Source organism: Zonotrichia albicollis, chromosome 5, assembly GCF_047830755.1.
Source record: "Zonotrichia albicollis isolate bZonAlb1 chromosome 5, bZonAlb1.hap1, whole genome shotgun sequence".
Taxonomy (NCBI): domain Eukaryota; kingdom Metazoa; phylum Chordata; class Aves; order Passeriformes; family Passerellidae; genus Zonotrichia; species Zonotrichia albicollis.
In genome coordinates, this window is record NC_133823.1 from 2,052,643 (window position 1) to 2,073,643 (window position 21,001).

The window sequence follows — 21,001 nt, forward strand, 5'->3', positions numbered from 1 at the left end:
ACACAGTGCTGTCCCTGGGCCAGCCAGCAGCCAGGTCTGACACCAGGGGCCTCTGCAATGCTCTGCTCTGAGCATGGATGGGCAGGTTCATCTCCCACCCCACTGAGGATCTCTAAGCACACTCGATTTCACAGGCTGGATGAGCCCTCTGCCATTTCTCTTGGCAGTCTCATAGAATTCATCCTCCAAACAAACCACAAAGCTCCAGATGAGCACAGGAGAGGTAGATCTGCATGCAAATTAGATGGGCATTAATGTCTTATCTCCTTTTCAATAGATCTGACATGTTGCCAAGTTCTCCTGATTTCCTTCATCTGGAGGACTCACTCAAGGCAGGCAGTGCTGTGCAGGAATAGGCTGTAGGGGCCATGCACTACAGACACATTTTCATCCTAAATCTACAGATTTCTGGTAGAAAGGCCTTGTTGCCAACCAAGCGACAAACACTTTCAAACCTGAGCATCCAAAAACCACTGAAACTGATAAATGGGCATTTCTGTACTCCCATCCTGACAGAGGCCACCAGGAATCGTTCCACTGGCACCAGAGAGCCACATCAGTGCTGACTGTCACTGTCCTCCATCAAACCAGAAACCCAGACTAACCAGGAACGTGCCAGGCAAAGCATCCCAGGAACAACCACCCACACAGCAACCTACTTGTGCTTGTGCTGCAGGGCTGTTTGCACCTGATCCTCACTGTGTATTTACTGTAGGATACAGCCAGGCAAGTCTAAACTCTGCCTGTAGCTAAATCAACTGTTATTTGTGTGATGACCTCTGCAGCATCCAACTGGGCAGTCAGCTGTGCCTCTCTGACAGGCAGGGCTGACACTCCAGTAATGATTTCCCACTAATGAGATACCACTGAGCCTTTCCACTTCTTTCTTTTCTCTGTGACAGCACTGAGAAAGGAACCATGTCTCCCGCAGACAAAAACCCTCAATGCACTTGAAGCTGCTGAACCCCTGTGCAGGAGTCAGTGTACTTTTGTGTGCCATTTTTTTCTCCTTGTAAACATTTCCATTTTCTTTTCATCTCATGCCAAAGAGCCTCTCCCCCTGGTGCTTACCAGCAAAGAAAGATATCCGTGAACGTCTCTGCTGTCGTGAAGAGCGCGAATATGATCCAGTACATCATCCACTTGACCTGGTAAACAAAAACAGCCTCAAACTATCTCTTACAGGCACAAGTGCACAGAACTTGCACAGGAAAAGAAATCCTTACCCCCTCACCCTCCCCACTGTGTATTTAGCAATTACTGTGGACTTGAAGGTGCCAGTTTGCCCCACTTCAGCACATAACACGTGTCAGATTTACACAGCCTTGGGAAGGTGACTGTGGCCTTTAGGACTGCTCTCAGGAAAAGAAGAGCACAGCCTGACTCTGTCCTTACAGAAACTCCTCTGGCCAGCAGAGCATGACAGCCCTATCACAGGGCATTAAAAATCTCACCTGGCTCAGTTAATAGCAAATATTAATAGAAGGTTGTTGGCCAAACTCCAGTTAAGACAAAATGTAATTACTTGCATAATACCTACAGCCAGCAAAAGGTAAAGAGGTAACTGCCCATCCCATAATTCAGGGCTCAGGAGCACAATTAACTGACCACAACTCACTGACTCACAGCCCTGGGGTGGCTGTGCCTGCTCCCACCCACACCCAGTGCAGGGACAAGGGCAATAGTTTAAATCCCTTGGCTTGGGCTTAGGGTGGAATGTTTTATCTCACACTGGCAGTGAGAGCATGTGCTGTGCTCTCTGTTCATCTGGAGAAACCCCACTGCCAGGATGATGGTTTCCTTTGGGGTGACAGCAAGGGAGTCTTTGGGGATGGTGACTCGGTCAGATAAACTGCAGCACCTCAAGTAATCCAGGAATTTGGAAATGTTTGTCACTGAGCACTAATGGCACCTAAAAGCATAGCTCAGCTATTCTGAACTATGTAGTATTAGCTCTTAGGATGGAAAAAGATGGGGAGACAAAGGTAGTTAATTTAACTGACAACAGTTGTTTAATTGGGTGTATTTGAAAATGGAGATCTCTAAGCAGCTTTGCTGGAATGTTAAAAGGCTTAAGGAAGTAAAACCCATGAAAATCCATGAAAATCCATGAATTAGAGAATTGGACCATGTCAGTTAAGGCTGGAACAATTGCAATAGGTAAGGAAAGGCTGGAGGGACAGCACAAGAGGGATACCTACAGCAGGTGCTGCTCTGGGGAATGGAAGATGGAAGCATCAATAAATCTGGATCTCACCAGCATGGAAATGATGTCCCCATCTTCTCCCTGATACAGTGGGACAGTACTGATAGTCTCCATCTCCCTGTAAATACTGGAATGATTCCCTGAGCACCTGTCACTCTGCTACCCAACTGCTCTCCTGGGATTTATATTTATGTGCATATTTATATCTATATGTAGTGTTACAACAATAATGGCACTGCCAAATGCCTGAGAGCATCATCTTCCCAGTGCAGCTTCTGCCAGATTTGTTGTGTAACTGTGGCTCCTCAGAGCCTCAGTGCCAACGTGGCTCTCTCACTTGGACATTGCTGCCAGCAAAACTTTTAAACACAAACCAAGACCTGGTGTGGATGGGCTTGGATCAGCCTAAAACATTCATCAAAATTACCATTACCAAGCAGAATAAAATTAGAGTGATGTAAGTTTTGATTAATAAGTAAAGGTTCCTCCTGTGTCAGTGTAAATTATTACTTCATTTATTATTTTTTTTAATCAGGCCTTATTGGATACATTGCCACAACTGCTAAATTAAACTGAAATCAATGGTAAGGGCAGACCAGGTCAGATCAGCTGTTCCACATTTGCGTCACAAGCACAAGTGTCTGATGTGAGTTCCTCTTTTCCAATTCAATTTCCAACAGGAATTGGACCCTTCAACAAAATACCTTTCAGTAAGGGACTATGGAAACATAAATTATGAGTGGCAGACACTGCTTGGAGATGCTTGTGCACATCTTCAGCATTTTCAGGCAAAGAGGCCCTGAGAAACTCAGCTGTGCAAGGGCTGCAGAGACATTTTACCATAAGTATCTGCTGTGTTCTGTGACACTTATGATTCTCAAAATACCCCAAACCATTTTCTGAACGAGGAAAATTATGAACAGAACTCTTAGCAGCCACAGTGAGTCCCAGATTGAGTTTGCACTAAAGATTTAATGGGATAGACATGTATGCTTTTATCCAGATGAGAAAATGGCCTTGTTATCCCTGGGATCTTGAGAGGATTGGAGAGTCAGGATCTGGAGGCTGAGCTGGGCTCAATGAAGTTAAAAGAGCTCAGGTTATGAAGGGCACTACAAATCCCACAGGACCCCAACAGCATCCAAGTGCTTTTGATTCTCCCTCATTTCACTTTCCCTGATGGCCCCATATGCCTTTAGAAACCAGGGCCCAGGGAAGATTTTCCAGCAAAAAGCAAAAAGAGAGCACACCCAGCTGCCAGACCTGCCTGTAAATAGGTCGCCCTGCGAGGAAGGATGTTTCTGCCTGAGGATTCAGTCAGATGCACTTCTAGCTGCCTCCTCTTATCCTTGTTTTGAATGAGCAGTTAAAGCTTCAAGGCTTTTTGAAAAGCCTTTGATTTATGCTGCTCTTCAGAAACAAAGAAGAGCACACAAAGCTCTGGATGCCAAATGCCTTTAAGCCAGCTGTGTATCTCACCACCAGAGGAGCAGCAGGCATTGCCAAGGAGCACAAACCCAAGGCTCATTTGTGCCCAGCAAACACCCAGCCGACCTTCAGGCCAGTCTGCCCCTCTATGAGCTTTCCCAGAATACAGACAACACCTTTCCAAGGTGGTGAGGAGCAATCTCAGAAAACAACCCCCCAGAACAGCCACAAACCTCATTACTCACATATTCTTTGATGTCCTTTGATTTCACGGCTTTGTAGGAATAATATGCGGGGTAAAGTGTGCCAAATATAAGCCTGGAAAAAACAAACAAACAATAAAGGGATTAAATTGATTTCCTGTCACAGGGAAAGATTTTTTTTCCCCCCCGTGTTTTAAATGTGGGTTTTGCACTGGTAAAATGTGTTAGGATTTGATTTACGCTTGAGTGCACTAAGTACAGCACAGGAGTGATTTTGCATCACTGAATTCAGAGCAGCTATGGCCACTGACTTGAATGAAGAGCAGAGATTCAGGCTGATTTTTCTTTTGCAATGGTTTCCAAAGCTGTACCTTGTGAGTTACACACAAAGCAAAATAACCAAACCAAACAAAAAAGGCCACCACCACACTTTCAAAAGGAAATTAAAAGTCTGATCTTGAAACAATCTACTGCAACACCAGGAATATGGGAGTATTGCTTTCAGAGAGAGAATTATTGGTCTAAAATCCCTTCCACCTCTATTCAGTACTCTGAAAAGCTGGCAGGTGATAAAGCAGGATCCAGGTTCTAGTGGTGCAAGGGTTTGGGTGCCTTATCCTACATTAATCCTGGTACAGGGAAGAACCTTGCACTGTTCAGTAAAGTCAATTTGGGCTCGTGAAAGGAGAAGGAATCTGCCCACCAAGATATGCCAACATGATCAGGCCTAAAAATCCCAGCTCTGCTGCTCTTTCAGACAGCTTCCTTTCATTTTCAAGCCTGAAAGGGATGCTGTCAGCTTCAAGATTTCATGTAAGAAAGAAACAGGGATCTGTAAGTTAAAAATAGCACTACTGAGAAAAACACGTGGAGAATTTTTTATCCTGGTTCTCTCTGCATCACTGCCTACATGCTTATTCACTTGGATTATTCTGGACGTAAGCATAGGCTTGTCAAAACCACTTTGCCCTGCCCAGGTTTCAGTCAGTTTTATTCAAAGCAGGAGCATGATGCTGCAAAGTCTAAATTTAATAGATTGCAGGGTAATGTTTACTGGCTTGCAACTACCCATCCTTCCGCTGAAGCTTTTGCTTTTAATTCACACAACTGTTTCCTCTGCTCCTGGGAATGAAAATGATCAATGTTTCAATCCCTAATTGTGGAGCCACATGGACCCAGAGCCATCTTTTTCCACCCTGCCAGCAGTGACTGTGTGCTGAGGGACTCATAATTACAGTCAAGTCCATTATGTGCAGAAGACATTAAAAATTAACACTCTGGGATACGGTGCAGCATCCTCCTTCCCGGAGCTCAGGAAGGTATTTATGAAAGAATGGGGTGAGCCAGCACACATCTTGATTTCCAAAGCAGGGACCAAAGGCAATTTGCCTGCTATTCATCATGCTCACTGTAGCATGGCTTAGCAGAACCTGAAGCACAATGCAGACTTCAGAAAAGCAGCTACTGACTGAGGAGATCCAACATTTTACAGAGGCTTCCCACTGGTTTCCAAAGGCTTTGCTGGCAGCAGTCAGCTCCAAACCTATCTCGCTCAGAGGGGCTTGTGCTATCTGCAAGGATCAGATACAAACACTCAGAAAGATCCTGGGAAACCAGAAGGGGTTTTGTCCCTTGCAGTATCCCACCAAACAGCAACAAGGGTGAAGGCAAGGATGAGCACACACACAGTGGCTTGGTCCTGCTCTCACTGAGATATAATAACAAATATTCCCAGTTCAGTGGCAGCAGGACCTAATCCAAAGAAGGAAGAGTTCACAAAAGGAAGAAAGCTACAATACTCAGAAAATAACAGCTGAGCACATGAAAAATATATTTGGCTCTCCTTATAAAATGCACTGCAATGCTGTTCTTCCTTCTTGGCCTAGGCTGGCTGCTATCTCACACTTTTATTTCCTGCAAGTAATCACTGAATGATTGATATTCATTTCCTCAGTTTCTGCTGGTAACAGAAAGTCACTGGATCCTGAAGAAGCAAATGGTTTATAGGAATAGCATAAAATAATTAGTTGCAGACAATAAATACTTGGAAAAGAAAATCCTGTGAGGGAAGGAAATTGCAATAATTCTGCATGTGCAGAGCAAGGGACAGTAAATAAGGTGATGTGATCTCCCTAAACTGGAGATTCAGAGTTTCACTGATTTGCCTTGCAGTGTGTTGTGTGCATATATGGACATTTATTACTGCTGTGGTTTACAGACTGAAAATTGTTTTAAGGAATGTTGGAAGCCAGTCTTGTCACTCCTGTGGCTTCCTAAGTGGCTTGGGGTCACAATCTCGGGGTACACTCTACAAATGGAAGACAAAATATATTTGGGCATTTCTGTAAAGCATATTCAGGGGTTTTAAGACAAATATTTGTGTATAGGGATATTCCAAAAAGTCTCTTGAAGTTACTGTCTTCACTTGGCCTTGGATCAGGGTTGAGTACAATTGATTTAATTCCAACACACACATCAACCCTGCATCTCTTCCCTCAGTTCCTCTACCCTGCTGAAGACAATAATTCTCACTTCCCCCTCATCCAAGCTTCCTGCATAATTAAAGTTATTGTTGATTCCTGCCTTCCTTCATCTCCATGCTCAGAATGTTGCCAAGTCACTCCTTCTGCACGCTACACACAAACCTGAGGCTGACCCTTTGTCCCTTGAAAGCCATCAAGTCTTTCTTGCCCAAGTCTCCTTCCCACCTCTGTGTGCTCCCTACCCCACCTGGATGTTTAAACCCCTCTCCCCTGTCCCCATCACCCCCACTCCCAGCCTAACAAGCTGAAGTCACTTATCTCTGCTTTCCATGCCTGAAAATGTTGTTCCTAACCCCTGCTGGTTTGCTCTTTTATCACATCCTACCTCAGTCCCTCCCCTCTTTCAATGCCTGCAGTGCCACCACCCTCTTCCTCTGCTGTTCCCTGCATTTGTTCTCCCACACCCTGGAGCTCCTGTGCTCCTTGCTCCTCATTGCCCATCAGTTCCCTGCCTCCAAAACAAGCTGTTCCCTCATCCTGACAGCCCCAGTCTGAGACTGCAGCCCAATTCCAGCCACATCATTCCCCAGTGCTCCTCATCTCTGTGTCCTCCTTCTGCCACGCCTCTGATGTTCCCTGAACAGATCACAGCACCTTCAGCTTTCTTCCCACCTCCCCAAAATCACAGCACTGCCCCCCAGATCCCTCCCACAGCTGCCAGCTGAGCTGGGATCAGATGTGCTGAGACTCTTTCTGTGTTACAGGCTCTGTCTGTCTGTCTGTCTGTCTGTCTGTCTGGGGCTGGCCAGCCAAATCAATGACCTCCCTATGGAGTCAGCACTGCAGCTTTAACCTCCTGGCAGACAGTGCTGTAAAACAGTCTCCCATCCAGCAGCTAATTCTTAGGAATAATGTAGGAAATTTTCATTTGAGACCTCTCTGACCCATCTGTTTTGGCCACAACCACTTTGCAGATCCAAACATTTTGCAGCAGTGGAAAAACAGACAACTTAAGTCTCATTTCCTAAGGAAACCAGCATCAACCCACTCCCCACCCATTTCCATCTTTCAAAGCTTCTTTGAATGAGCTGTGTACCCAAGAAAGCCTTGTCCCTTTTACCTTCTGTGCAGAAGCAGATATCCTGATCATCAAACTTCCCAAAGCTTGATGTAGCTGCTACATTTAAAGCCACAGAAATGTTCTGCAGTCTGGGCTAAAGCAAGCAGACACCCTCAGGGCACAGAGAGAGACAAGGTGACATCCATCAGGGAGCCAGGAAAAGCTCGCTTGCAGCACTAAACAAACAACCACAACAGCCTGACAGTTCTTACACTGCTCCGTGCTGGAGGCCTACACCAATTACAATCACCTTGAAAAAAAGGACAAAACAGCAGCTGTAAAGAAATCACTGAAGAGTCAAATAATTGTGCAACAGGAGGCAAAAATCTAAGTAAAAGGTTAGACTGCCTAAAGAATAGGATAAGGATTAATGCTGAAAATCCTATAATCCTATTAGGCACCTCAGCAGCAGCAATCCCCAGCCTGGATCATTACATGTGCTTCTGGTCATTCTTTGTCAAAAGAGAGACACAAAGGCAGGAGGGGAGAGAGAAGGACAGGGAAAGAGGAAGTGCACTGGGGAGGATCCATAAGAGGGACTGGAAAGGCTGGAATTGTTTCTTTTGCAACAAAGATGGATAACTGAGGTTATTTACTCCTCCTGATGCAGTGCAAGGATGCTCAACTCAATAAAGAGAACAAAGGCAAAAGGAGGGGAGAAACCCTCTGTAGCACCAGGAGATATTATGTGGAATGGATGAACTTCATTTATTAATATAATTACATTATGTGGGATTTGGGGTTTGGGTTTCATTATTGAAGTTTACCATTAAATGACACAGGAAAGGATGAAGCTTCCCATGTTGTGGGGTTTCCTGATTGAAGGGGAATAGTAAAGCAATTGAATTGTTGAATTGTTGGCTCCTCTCTAACAAACCCTGCCATATTCCAGGGGAGCAGCTGCAGCATCACCAAAGCTCCTTCTGTCTCCCCTTACCAGGACAGCCACAGTCAGACCTGGCTGTTACATCCTTCTGTTCCTTCTCTGGATCTGCTGCAGCAGTGGTGTGACCATCACAGAGCACAGGCTATCCCAGATGTGCCAGAATTCCTGACAGAATCCAGGCTACACTCTGGGGAACAGCCCCAGAGCTGCCACCATGACCTGGGAGGCTCCCACAGGACATCCTGGGCTCTGATTTGGTGATGCTGCTTTCCTCATGGAAAAGCCATTTACCCACAGAATTAACTCTCATGCTCCACAAAGCAGCCACTGAAATAAATGGAAAGGCTCTCAGTGATGGTCAGGAGCTCTTGCCAGGACTCAGGTTACCTCCAGAAATGCCTGCACATCCACTCCCCTGAGCTCTTTTAACCACAGGGGTATTTTGTGGGTAGAACCTGCTGTTACAAATATACCACCATGGGCTAGCTACATCCCCAGGCTCCCAAGTTTTGCTCCTCTAGTTACCATGCCACCAGCAGTGTTTGGGCTGCCCAAACACTTAGAACATTGCACCATCACAACACAAATAGAACAGCCCTTATTTTGCCCATAAATAACAAATGTTCCCATTTCATGGGCACACAGCAGCCAAGACAGCAACTTCTGTGCACAGGGATGGACACATTTAGAAATCAATGAGATATTTCCTATTTTCTCGACATGTTTACTGGCTAGTGTGTGTTTCAGGTACAGAAAACAGAAGTTGAGCTGTCACCATGCCAGCATTCCTCAATGATACCACCAAGAAGGTTTGCCAATAGGTTTGTGTCCCTTATTATCAGTCCTAATTAATGTTCCCGCAGTGCCACAGATTAAAAATAAACAGCACTGCCTTTGCACTGAAGGTCCCTGGTTGAAATCCAGCAGTCAGGGATGTGAAAATAAGCAGTGCACCAGGTAAGGGAAAGGGTTAATCTGAGTCCCTGGACAGGCCAAATGCCTGATATTCAAGAAGGGGCTGGGGTGGAGGAAGCGCCAGCTGCAGAGGATCTATATTCCTATATACCCTAGGAGGTGGCTCCTGCAAATTCTTTGCAGCAGAATGGTGGCTCCAGGGAAGTCAGGAACGGGCCTGCCCACTCTCAGGGTGCCAGCTGACACCATCCCCACCTTGGCCCCGAGAGATGTGGGTACCTCAATGCCAGACTGACACCCTGATACACTCTGAGAGCACTCGTGACAAAAATATCCCTCAGGGAAAGCGCTGGGTCCTGATACCCCTGAGCCAGACCAGGCTCACTTCAAACTCCACTGGAATCAAATCCTTGTGGGGCTGCTTCAGTGCCCAGGGCCAAACGTGCAGGTGTGCCCATGTCACTCAGCCAGTCCTGCAGGTAAAGCTCCTCTTGCACAGCCACCCAGCACACCCCTCTGCTTTGGGAAACATTCCTCTGCACCTCCTGGGTGACCTCTGAGCTCTCCTGGCTGCCAAGACCATGTCCTCACACCCACACTTCCACAGCACGCACACACCCCCACCAAGGGAGCAGAAGGCACTCCCAGGAGAGCTCTGACACAAGGATGCTCTGCTTTCCATCCAGACCCACCTCTGATATCTCAGCCAGGTCACTACAGAAGCAAAGTGAAACTTCATCTTGGTTAATGTAACCTAATGGCTGCTGAAACCCAGTCACTCCTCCTGGTGTGACTGCACAGGGATGCCCAACAGTTCCTTGACTTCCAGCAGAAACAGCAAGGCAGGGACTGTCCTTGATGCTTCTAATTTAAGCAGCCTTCATCTTCCCAAAGCAGCACACGCTCCTCTGCAGTTGTCATGACCCTTTGTTGCTTTCCTCAGCCAGGGCACTCCTCACACAGGAGCTGGCACATGGCCAGGCGCAAACAGGTGAAGAAACAGCAGCGGGGACGGGTGGAGAAACTGGCCTTGGCCAGCCTGGAGCTGTCACACAACCACACTGGGGTCACAACAGCCCCGAGCATTTGGGGGCAGGGTGCTTTCAGAGGCTGCTCAGTACAAAGAGACCTGGGGGTTGACAACCAGCTGGGAATGAGCCAGCAGTGTGCCCAGGTGGCCAAGAAGGCAAATGGAATTGTGGCCTGCATCAGCAATAGCGTGGCCAGCAGTTTCAGGGAAGGGATTGTCCCCCTGTGCTGGGCATTGGTGAGGACACATCTCAAGTGCAGTGCTCAGTTTTGAGCCCATCACTTCTGAAAGGATGTTGAGGTGCTGGAGCATGTCCAGAGACATGCAACCAAGTTGGTGAAGGGCCTAGAAGACATGTCCTATGAGGAGCAGCTCAGGAACTCGGGTTGTGGAGAAAGAGGAAGCTCAAAGAGACCTCACTGCTCTTTAGCACAGACAAGATGTAGTGAGGTGGGGCTGGTCACTTCTGCTGCGTCGATAGAGAAAGGCTGAGAGAAAATGGCCTTAAATGGCACCAGTGGAGGTTCAGATCAGATATTAGAAAAAAAAAATCACTGGCAGAGTGTTAGGCATTAGAATAAGTTGCCCAAGGAGGTGGTGAGACATTGTCTCTGGAAGTATTCAAGGGGTGTTGGGATGTGGCACCTGGGGAGATGATTTAGGGCTGACTGTGGTTGTGTGGGGTTGGCAGTTGGACTGGATGATCTTGAAGGTCTCTTTCAACCTCAATAGTTCTGTGAACTATTATATTTGTTCATATTGAAACACTACATTCAGACTGGTCTAAACAATCACAGAATCACAATTACTAGGTTGGAAGACACCTTTAAGATCATCGAGTCCAACCCATGTTCTAACACCTCAACTAGATCATGGCACCAAGGGCCACATCCAGTCTTTTTTTAAACACATCAAGGGATGGTGACTCTACCACCTCCCTGGGTAGATGATTCCAGCATTTGACCACTCTTTCTGTGAAAAACTTCCTCCTTAATTCTAGCCTGTATCTCCCTTGGCGCAGCTTGAGACTGTGTCCTCTTGTTCAAGACCAGTCCCCACTGTTCCCTTTTCTACACTTCCTGTTACAAGAAGATAGAAATGCTAAAATAACTCCATTACTGATAGAGAGACCTTGTTAAATATTGGGATTGTTATGATAATGCACGTGATGCCTACTAAAGCCTGACATTCCTAGAAAAGCTACCAGCAGTGAAGGGTCTTCACAGGGTTATGCTTACATGAGATCATATTTAAAGTCCATTCAAGATTAGGCAGGTACTTAACCCTTCCCAGGGTTACTGTTCCAGACTCTCCTCAAACTCAGGCAGAATTCTATCAATTCACACTCAAGCCAACACTTGAAAGTCCTCTCTCCAGTCCTTCAGAACAGAGAATGCCTGTGTGGCTGCTATAAAAATACCCCAGAGCTCTGCAGCTATTTTAGGAAGCAAACTCCTTGCAGGTGGAGGTTCACTAAAGCTGCTCTGCTCTCCTTCAGGCTGCCATCGGCGGAGCTGCTGATGAGAGAGAGGAATTTGCTGTCACCCAGACAATTGGAAAGGGCTCTGTGTGGGGCTGCTGTGGGACCTGTGGGAAGCTGCAGTGAACAAGAACAGCGTGGCTGGCACAGCCCAGGAGGCTCTGAGCAGCTGCCTGGCACAGATAGGGTTTCGTGGGCCTCGCCAGGGGCATTTGAGCTGCTGCTGCTCCTCCCTCTCCAGCTCCAGCTCAGCAGCACCACGGCAGAAAACAGGCAGTGCTGGTGGGAAAAACGCCAATCACTTGTTTTTAAAATTTTTTTAAAAGTTTAATAGTAATAAAATGGGTATAAAAATAGTAATACAATTACAGTAATAATAATTTGGACAATTTGAATTAGGACAATATGAGACAATAGAAACAAAGAGTTATGGATGGTCCAGGTATCTTTTTCTGGGCAAAATATGCCCAAAAAAGGACCCACGTTAACAGAGGATTAACCCTTAAAAACAATAACTTGTTGCATATTCATACATCTTACACATGATGCATAAATTCCATTCAAGGAATTTATGACCAGGATTCTGTCTGGTCATTGTCAACTTCTTCCTCATAATCTTAACAGCATCATCCTGCCAGAACGAGGCAGGAAGAAGTTAATTTCTCCGGATAATGGAGCAATGAATTCTCTTTCTCTGAAAGATTTAGGTGTCCCGTGCCTGCTATCTCAGTGTGGGTCCTTTCTTTAGGAAAAAAAAAGCATTTCACATTGCATAGTTTCTATTTTAACATTTTGTTATAACCTAAAACTATATTTAACACACTACTTAAGAGAATTAATACAGCATTACTTTCTAACACAACACATATAATATTCATATTTGTGAAAAGCCAATCATAAAATACGCATTTTTCACAGCTGGCACAGCCCACGGCTTCATCACTCTGCTGGGGAAGAAGAAGCAATCAATCCATCAAAATGTGATACTGAGGGCAATAAAATCCGTGTCTTTTAGGAAAGAAAACATTCCTGTTCTGTGACCAGGTCAGGCCTTCACGCAGCTCCACTGCTCCAAAAGGCAGAGCTCAGTATCTGTGTGTCCTGATGTTTTCCCTGTCCAGTCCTGACCTTATAATTCTGTCTTTGAGAGCTTTGTTTTTCTCCAAGCCAGATAAATGGCAATTTGAAAACTAAGTGGTATGGTTGAGATGGGAAGGGCTGCTTTTCCTGACTCTGGAGAGGGGGATGTTTATGTGGGAAAAGGCTTTTTTAGGAGCACTGATATTATATTCCAGAGATGACAGATGGCTCAAAACCTGCACTGTGAGTTAGCCTACAGATTTATGGTAGGCTCATGATATGAAAAGGAACAGAAAAACTTATAACCTAACCAAACTGATTTCTAGGCTAAAAAAAGTATAAACTATGGATTGCTTATCAACAGAGAAGCTCCACATTATTTTCATAGAAAACCACATCACGTTGAAAGTATTATTTTGGAACTATTTTGACTGATACTATATGAATCACCTTTTAGGAAGTGTAATCTCATATAGAAACCCAAATTGAGAGCATAGTCCTACTACATTCTCTGTATTTGAAACCTCAGTTCAGGTTATGGAAGACTTCCACCATCAAACCATAAGTGCTACCACTGTCTGAGGAAGTGGTGAGAATCACAAAAGCTCCTGCTCATCTACATCTCCCTGAAAGACGGCTTTAGACTTCTTGTGGTGTACTCACGGGACAGAAAACAGGAATAAAAAAATTAAATTAAACCATAACACATCCAAATCAATCGCAACACAACCTCCTTAGAGTATTGTTACTTCAGCTTCCCAGGGACAGAACATTACTAGCAGTGCTTAACTAAATGCAAGGAATAGTTCAGCTCAATGTAATTTCAGAATTAAAGCAGAAAAATCTCTTTGGCCCAAATACTCAGCTAAAGTATAAAAATACTGAAAAAGTCAGAAAAATACTGCCTTTCCATGCATTACCAATGACTCCATGTGCTGTAACACCTCAAGCAGTCCCAGGGTTGCTGTGAGCACCTCTGGGCCTTGGAGCTCTCCAGAAGCTCTTGGAGGAGGACAGAAACCCAGGGTAGATCTCTCCACCAGCCAAGGAGAGCACTTTGGTCCAGAAATGGTCAGGCATAGTCATGGCCAGCTTGGTACACAACAGCCTGAGGTGAAATCCTACTGCCATGGGCAGGGCCACCTTCCACTACTATGGTGGATATGGTAGATGCTGGTAAATTAACAGTAAATGTTAATTTGATATTAATTTACTGTTATTTACCAGATGCTGGTAACTCCTTCCATCAGGAAATTACTTTCTTACATCTCTGAGGACTCCAGAGCATTAACCAGAAAACCCAGAAGATCAAACATTTTGAAGGACCAGACTCACTGAAAACAAGTGGGACCCAACTCAGTGTAACCTCCATGTTCCAGAGCCAATATCTACCTCTTCATTAAGTAAATAAACAAATAACCCATACACATCTTTAAAACATTTCTTCTCATTTTGATAACACATCTCAAAGGAGGATTTCAAAGTGCAGTATAAATATTATTGATATGAATATCAAAGCTGGTGGCATTACTACTGATTTCTGATTATTTCTATTTCATTAATGGTTTGTGTCTATTTTAAATGTTAAGAAAGTGAGACATTAAAATCATACAGGAAGAATCACATCAGGACATGAAAAGTGCTCAGTTTTCAACTCCAGTTTTAAAGGAAGAGTATAAGAAAGCTAAGGTAAGATGATTCTACAGGTAATTTCAGAATATTCAGCCCAGCTCCATGCTTTGGTTAGCATGGGTATCAGAATGCCACATGCTAAATATAACAGCTGCAAAATTGCTGTGAGTTCACAGGCCATGCAGACCAAGTTTCTCTTTCTGGCCCACACACACAGATTGGTATTTCTTCTGGGTACTATTAACATTTTAGGGAGTGGCTGGACACCTGCTTTCGTACTAGGACCTGCATATTTTTTATTTTAAAACATAGGAAAACAAGAAATTGTCATACAGCTTGAAAAAGAAAGCCTTTTCTCACAAGTGTTTGACTCGGGTTTCTGGTGTGACTTTAATAGAGTTCTTTCCTCCAGGGTCTTTTGTCATTTCATTCATCCTTTTTAATCCCTCGATTTTACACAGCTATTAACAGCATTGTAATGAAATGCATGGTGAACTGAGATAAACATGAAAGCAGAGCTCTCCAGCTGGAGCTGAACTGATACAGAGCAGCCCCCAGACTAACCCAGACACAAGGGAGAGGAAAGGAGAAATACATCTCTATTCTGAAGCCATGGAGCACTAATGAATAATCAATCAGATCTGCTGGCTACACCTCTGAATTCAGCTTCAACTACCAGGACAACTCTTTGCCTCTAATTAAAATAAATTAGAAGAAAAATGACCATTTAGTGGCTAATCCTAAATCACGGTGTGGGGATAAGTGGTACAAAACAGCAGCTGGGGCTGCCCCAATAACACCCTGACCCCAAGAAGCTCCCAGGGCTGTCCCAGGGCAGCATCAGCCCCACGGGGGTGACACCCATCATGACAGGGTGATGGGAGAGGCTCCCCAGAGCCCTGCGCAGGCTGGGGCTGGTCAGCACCCACAGGGTACCACACTCACTATGGGATGCGTGGGCAGACAGTGGGCTTGGGCTCCCACACGGAATGGAAAGCACAGCAAAATGCCAGCCCTGTGGCACCTCTTGTTTCACATCCTCACCCACAATGGTCACCATGTGCCCACTGAACCTCTGGAGCTCTCCTGGAGAGCATCTGGGACAGCCAGCACCCACCTGAGCTTGCACTGATAATGCTGAGTGCAGAGCAGGATCCTTCCTCCAGGGCTGGATCTGCAGGAGCCAGGCTCACCCAGGAACAATCCCCTGCCACAGGTAAATCACGAGCCCCTGGCCCTGGCCAGTCAAATGTTCAGTATCTTCATCTCTGGACTCCTGTTCCTGCTTACCTTTGCTTTGAAGAATTATTTTTATATATATAATCGCAGTTTCCTTTGCTGCAACTTGCTTCCATTGCCTCTCCCTATTGAAAACAGGGAACCCCTGACACGGAATGATTGGCATCTGACTCCATGACTCAGAATGCTGAACAATTGCTTTAATAAAACTATAGTATATTACATTAATACTATATTATAACTATACTAAAGAGATACTATATTATACAAAAGATAGTAAAGAATACTAAAAAAACCCTGTGACTGTCACAGCTTTGAGCCAATTGGCCAAGGAATCAAAACCATCCTCAGCAGAATCCAATTGCCAAATCACTTCAGGTAAACAAACTTCCTAACACATTCCACACGTGCAAAAACAACAGGAGCAGCAAGTAGAGGTAAGAATTGTTTTCTCTCCTCTCTGTGCTTCTCCAGAAAAAATCCTGAGAGGGAATTATGTCTTTCTCTGTTTGGAGAATGTGAATGCCACATCTCCCCCTTTTGCTGCACCTCCACAAAAAGCCTTAAACGAATATTTACAAACAGTGCTCCAATTCTCTTGCTTAGCCATTTTTGGTGAGCTAGAGGAACAACTACATTTCCCTTATCTCTACAGCCACACACAGGGCTTTGTGTCATTAACTGTGCAGTTCACCACAATGGTTTTACGGTAATGTTGTTGCAGGATCTATTCTTACACAAAGCCATGAGCAGAGAGGTCCTTAGCAGCTTATTTACCCCTATGCCAAACACCAGGGCCCACAGTACATGTCTGGAGATAAAATGACACACCCTTTCCTCTGCTGGGAGCCTCACAGGGAAAGTGAATTACCCACACATGGCTAATAGTCATGCTAGGATCATTTTTAAAAAGATCAAGAGCTGCAAAGCCTTGATCAAGCTAAAATTGATTTAAAGAGCTTTCTTAAATGACAATCTCCTCCAGAGCCCCTAAACTCATCCTTTAGAGGTTGGAGAACTGTATTTTCAGGGTAAATAAAGAAAGATTAAATGAAACTGCTCCTAAGAAAAGTTATATTCAGCACTGTTGAAGGGTTGATCTATGATAGTAACAGGACAAATACACACTCCAGGGTCCAGGAATCTTTAATTTTTCTGATCTAATAATTCTACAAGGCTCTACTTTTCTCTTCAGGGCTCTACTTGAGGACACAGCAGTACCATAAGCACAGAAACACCAGCACCTCAGTAAGCCTTCACCATCTTCAATCAGTTCTCTCCAAGTCTTTGGGAAATAGCTGAGTTCTCAGATCCCCTTTGTACATTTTGTACTTTGTGCATCAGCCCAGCTGATATTTACTGGTAAATAACAGTAAATTCCTTCCCTATTCCTCCATAATAATTTTATCTTTTTAATACCTCCAAGTTTTGTATTCCTTGACCAATATTCAATTTCCTTTTAAATTTCTGATATTTTCCAGCCTTACCATTGCTTCTCCCTGAAGCTTAACAGGTCAAACACTTTCCTGTTACACCAAAATTCTAGATTTCAATCTCTGTAATATTCTAGTAAGTGAAGTTTTGGTCTTTAACTAAAGGCAAGTGAGAGAAAGGGGTTTCTTTTTACAGCACAGCCACTATTCACCTACATTCTATTTTCTTAACAACCACTTATTACCTAAAGTGCAGGCAAGGCTCAGCAAGGACAGCTATCTACTGAAGCATTTCCTGGCACAGCAGCTCATATTGAGAGCTTTAAAATCTAACAATTTACGATTTTGGACAAATAGATACCTAGGGTAAAAACTTTCAGAGGAGGCTGAGATGACAGATATCTCCATGTTCCATTGCCCATGCTGGAAAAGAAATGGTTTTCACCACTGGAAATCAGCAGCTTGGTCACAGGCCAGGCAGTGTGAGATCAAAACAGAGAAGTTGCAGTTTCCAGGCACTGCTTCTGAGCCACCCCCACCATTGCACAGAGTGATAATCCCAGCAATTCCCACATTTGCTCATTTATTCTCATCAGGTGATTTCTTGGAAGCAATTACAGGAACATTTCCATTCAAAATAAAGTATCAGGCAATAGTTTCTCAGAAAAGAGCATGCACAGGTTCAGAGTACAAATCAAAATATCCGATGCTCACAGGTATATGCAATACATGCACATATTCTAGAAGTTGGGATTTAAAATGCAGTTTCACAATTTGAAGACACCAGGTTTTTTTAATGCCTAAATACAGCAGTGTTGCTATCCAGATACTCAATCCTCCTTCTGACAGATGTCATGTTCCCATTTGCATTCAATTTTGATCTCTACCAGAATTCTCATATGTCTCTGGATTTCAGGCTTTAGAGAGCAAAAGGGATAAGTCATGCTGCTCTCCTCTATTCTGCATTTCCCCAAACACAAATGTGTTCAGATCAAAGCCTGTGGCACAGGCACAGCCATGAGGAATCACACTTTGTCTCAGGCTGGGTAGAACCAGTGCATTGCACAATTCTGAGCAGAAGGGGCTTTGCCTCTCTTCTTTCTTTTGGCATAGGGACTTCACCTCTTTTCCATTCTCACCTTTCCTCTCACACATATACCAGCTACTCAAAATATAAAATAAAATATAAACTGAGCCTTAGGAGCCAGATGGAGACTTCACAGAAATTACTGGAGAGGAAAGCAAAGGGCAAGACAGCCAATTCTTCAAGGACCATTTCTGAGATTTCTAAATAAGCAGCTGCTTGAGAAGGCAGCTTGTACTTTTTGTGGGAACACCCACACTGCATGCTATCTCATGCATGCTCTTCCATCATTAATGTTCATTAATACTGCTGGGTTAAATGCCACAGCCCAGGGTCTGTCCCCTCTCTCAGGCAAGGGTTGCAGGTGCCACTCTAAAGAAAGCATTTCTATTTTGAAATGAAATGGGTAATGAAACAAAATGTAGCTGTATAAAATGTGTCTGGAGAACTGGATTTATACAGACTTCAGCCATTTATGGCCTGGCTGCTCAGAGTGAGGTTTCTTGGTCTCAAGAATATACATAAATTATAATAGTGTTTGAATAGGGACCTGGTTTGTTACAGCCAAGTATCTGCAAACCTCAGCAGAATAATAATTGAAAAAGAAATCTGAGCTGTTCCAGTATAGCTGTACAGCTCATCTGAGTGCAAAAAATCTCAGGACACACTATATCAAAGAGATGAAAAGTATCTCATCTATGAATAAATCCTTGGGGGTGTGGGGTATGATTTTACAGATTGGGTTTACATGAGATTAAATTGAATTACCACAAACTACATGGAAAGCAGACTGGTTAATTTGAAAGTACCATGCAAAATCAGGCATAGTATTTATAAATTTAAAATGCATGTCCTTCTTTATGGACAGAAGGGAAGTCTGTGGAAGACAGTGGCTGTCTGCAGGGTCTCAAGCAGCTCTGCTGATTTTGCAGCGACTAAAATGAACACTAAAATGAAAGGATCATGACAGGAGCCCTCTATCCTTGATCTGTCCCCACTCAAAGGGCAGTTTAACTCAAAGCTCATCAAGAACACAAGTCCTCCATTGACCTGGCCAGCTTCAGTACCTTAATATTCCATTTTCCTCCACTGACCTGGCCAACTTCAGCCCCATATTATTCCATTTTCCTCCATTGACCTGGCCAACTTCAGCCCCATAATATTCCATTTTCCTCCACTGACCTGGCCAACTTCAGCCCCATATTATTCCATTTTCCTCCATTGACCTGGCCAACTTCAGCCCCATAATATTCCATTTTCTAGGATGCAGCTGGCACCCTGTGCAAGGCCCTCACCATTCTGAACTACAAACACAACCTTAGCTCTCCCACCTGGGTGGATTTACACCACTCACAGACCTCAGCAAAGCAGCACCAGTTGAGACAATTTGAAGCTCTGGTATTGCCCTAGGGATGACAAAATTATTGAGGTTTGCACTGAAACAGCATTTTTCAGCTATTTATTTAGTTTGTCTGCAGAAAATCCGGCCTTGATTCTTCAGGTTTACCACAAGCCAGGATTGGGATTTTTTTTTGTGGCAGTTCTTGCTAAAATTTGGCAATGCACCCCTTAGCCTACTTATAAGGGCAAAATAGAGAAGCTGCAATTATTCCAGATACAAACTTTTTTCCTCCTCATCACGTACTCTGACTTCTTTCTTAGTGACAATCAGAAGCTTTCTGTTGAATTCCATATTGTTGTTTGGATGATCACACATCATTTCACACAGATTTTGTAATTGATCACATGGCTGTAAGGCTTTTCTGAGCACATAAAATTACACATTTATTTGATTGCTGGATTTGAGGAAAAGAGTTTGTGCAACTCCTGATGAACTGAAGAATCTCCAAATCTTCTAAGAAAGTGTGTGGTTCCTCAATTATCTCTAAGTGTTCACCACGAATTCCCATCTTAGAGGGAACTGCAACAGAACACACCATGCACAAGGAACTCACAATGCTGCCCAAATTCTGATAAAAACAGATTAACGGGAATTCACAAGCAGACACCAGGACAGGCAGCAGAACACAAGATTTTTGCAGATCTGCTCAAAAGGCCCACAAAAGTCTCCATTGCAGGCTCATGACAGTTACAGCTCTATAAATACCCAGATATGGATTTATCTGTGAGGTAGATTATGTCCTGAGAAAGCATCATTAGACCTCAGATTTTCCATAAATCATTGGAGTCAGCAGGGGATTGGTTTGACTGATTGCACTCTGACAGTTCTGAAAAGAGGTGAGCACAGTGTAACAAGCATGAGGAAATTCCTACAACATTTATGGAGGAAACAATTTGCTCTTAATTCAGTGTTTGTGTTCTTAAGGTGTATTTTAAAACAGCAGCTTCCTCTCTGCATTTGATCCTATGAGAAAAACCCTTTCTGTATATAGGACAGCAGAGTGTGTTGCCATGGAAACTATTATGATCTACTTAAATTCAACAGATCCAGCCTTCTGGGGTATATTCCCCAGAGTATCTCAATTTAATTATTAATGTTCTTTCTAAACAGCAACATCTTTCTGTTTTGACCAAAATCCTTATAAAGCAGAATGAAAACAATAAACCTGGAAAGCAGAGTCCTTTGCTCAGCTACAAAAGAAGAAACAGGTACAATTAAAGCAGGGAAAAGGCAAACAGCCTCCAGGCTGCCCTGACAATGAGCTTTAACTCAGTCCCAGATGAACTGCTTGGAAGGGGGAAACTCTCATTCAGTGCTTGTGTCCATCGTGCCCCTGGCACCTCTGCTGTGGTTTCCAGCAAAAATACCAGCTGGGATTGT

The 21,001-nt window shown here is 44.1% G+C and overlaps 1 protein-coding gene across 4 annotated transcripts in view; it reads right to left on the minus strand.

Moving 5' to 3' along the window:
- Positions 1-21,001, minus strand: part of REEP1 (receptor accessory protein 1) — a 67,355-nt gene that overhangs the window by 36,353 nt on the left and 10,001 nt on the right. For all 4 annotated transcript variants that reach the window (XR_012580332.1, XM_074540514.1, XM_074540515.1 and 1 more), the window contains exons 2-3: positions 3,880-3,952; positions 1,072-1,148 (exon numbers count right to left, since the gene is read on the minus strand). Coding sequence is in view for 3 of the 4 variants with exons in the window: in XM_074540514.1 (XP_074396615.1) it covers positions 1,072-1,148; positions 3,880-3,952 (150 nt within the window). In the remaining variant the exon portion in view is untranslated. The remainder of the gene's footprint in view (positions 1-1,071; positions 1,149-3,879; positions 3,953-21,001) is intronic.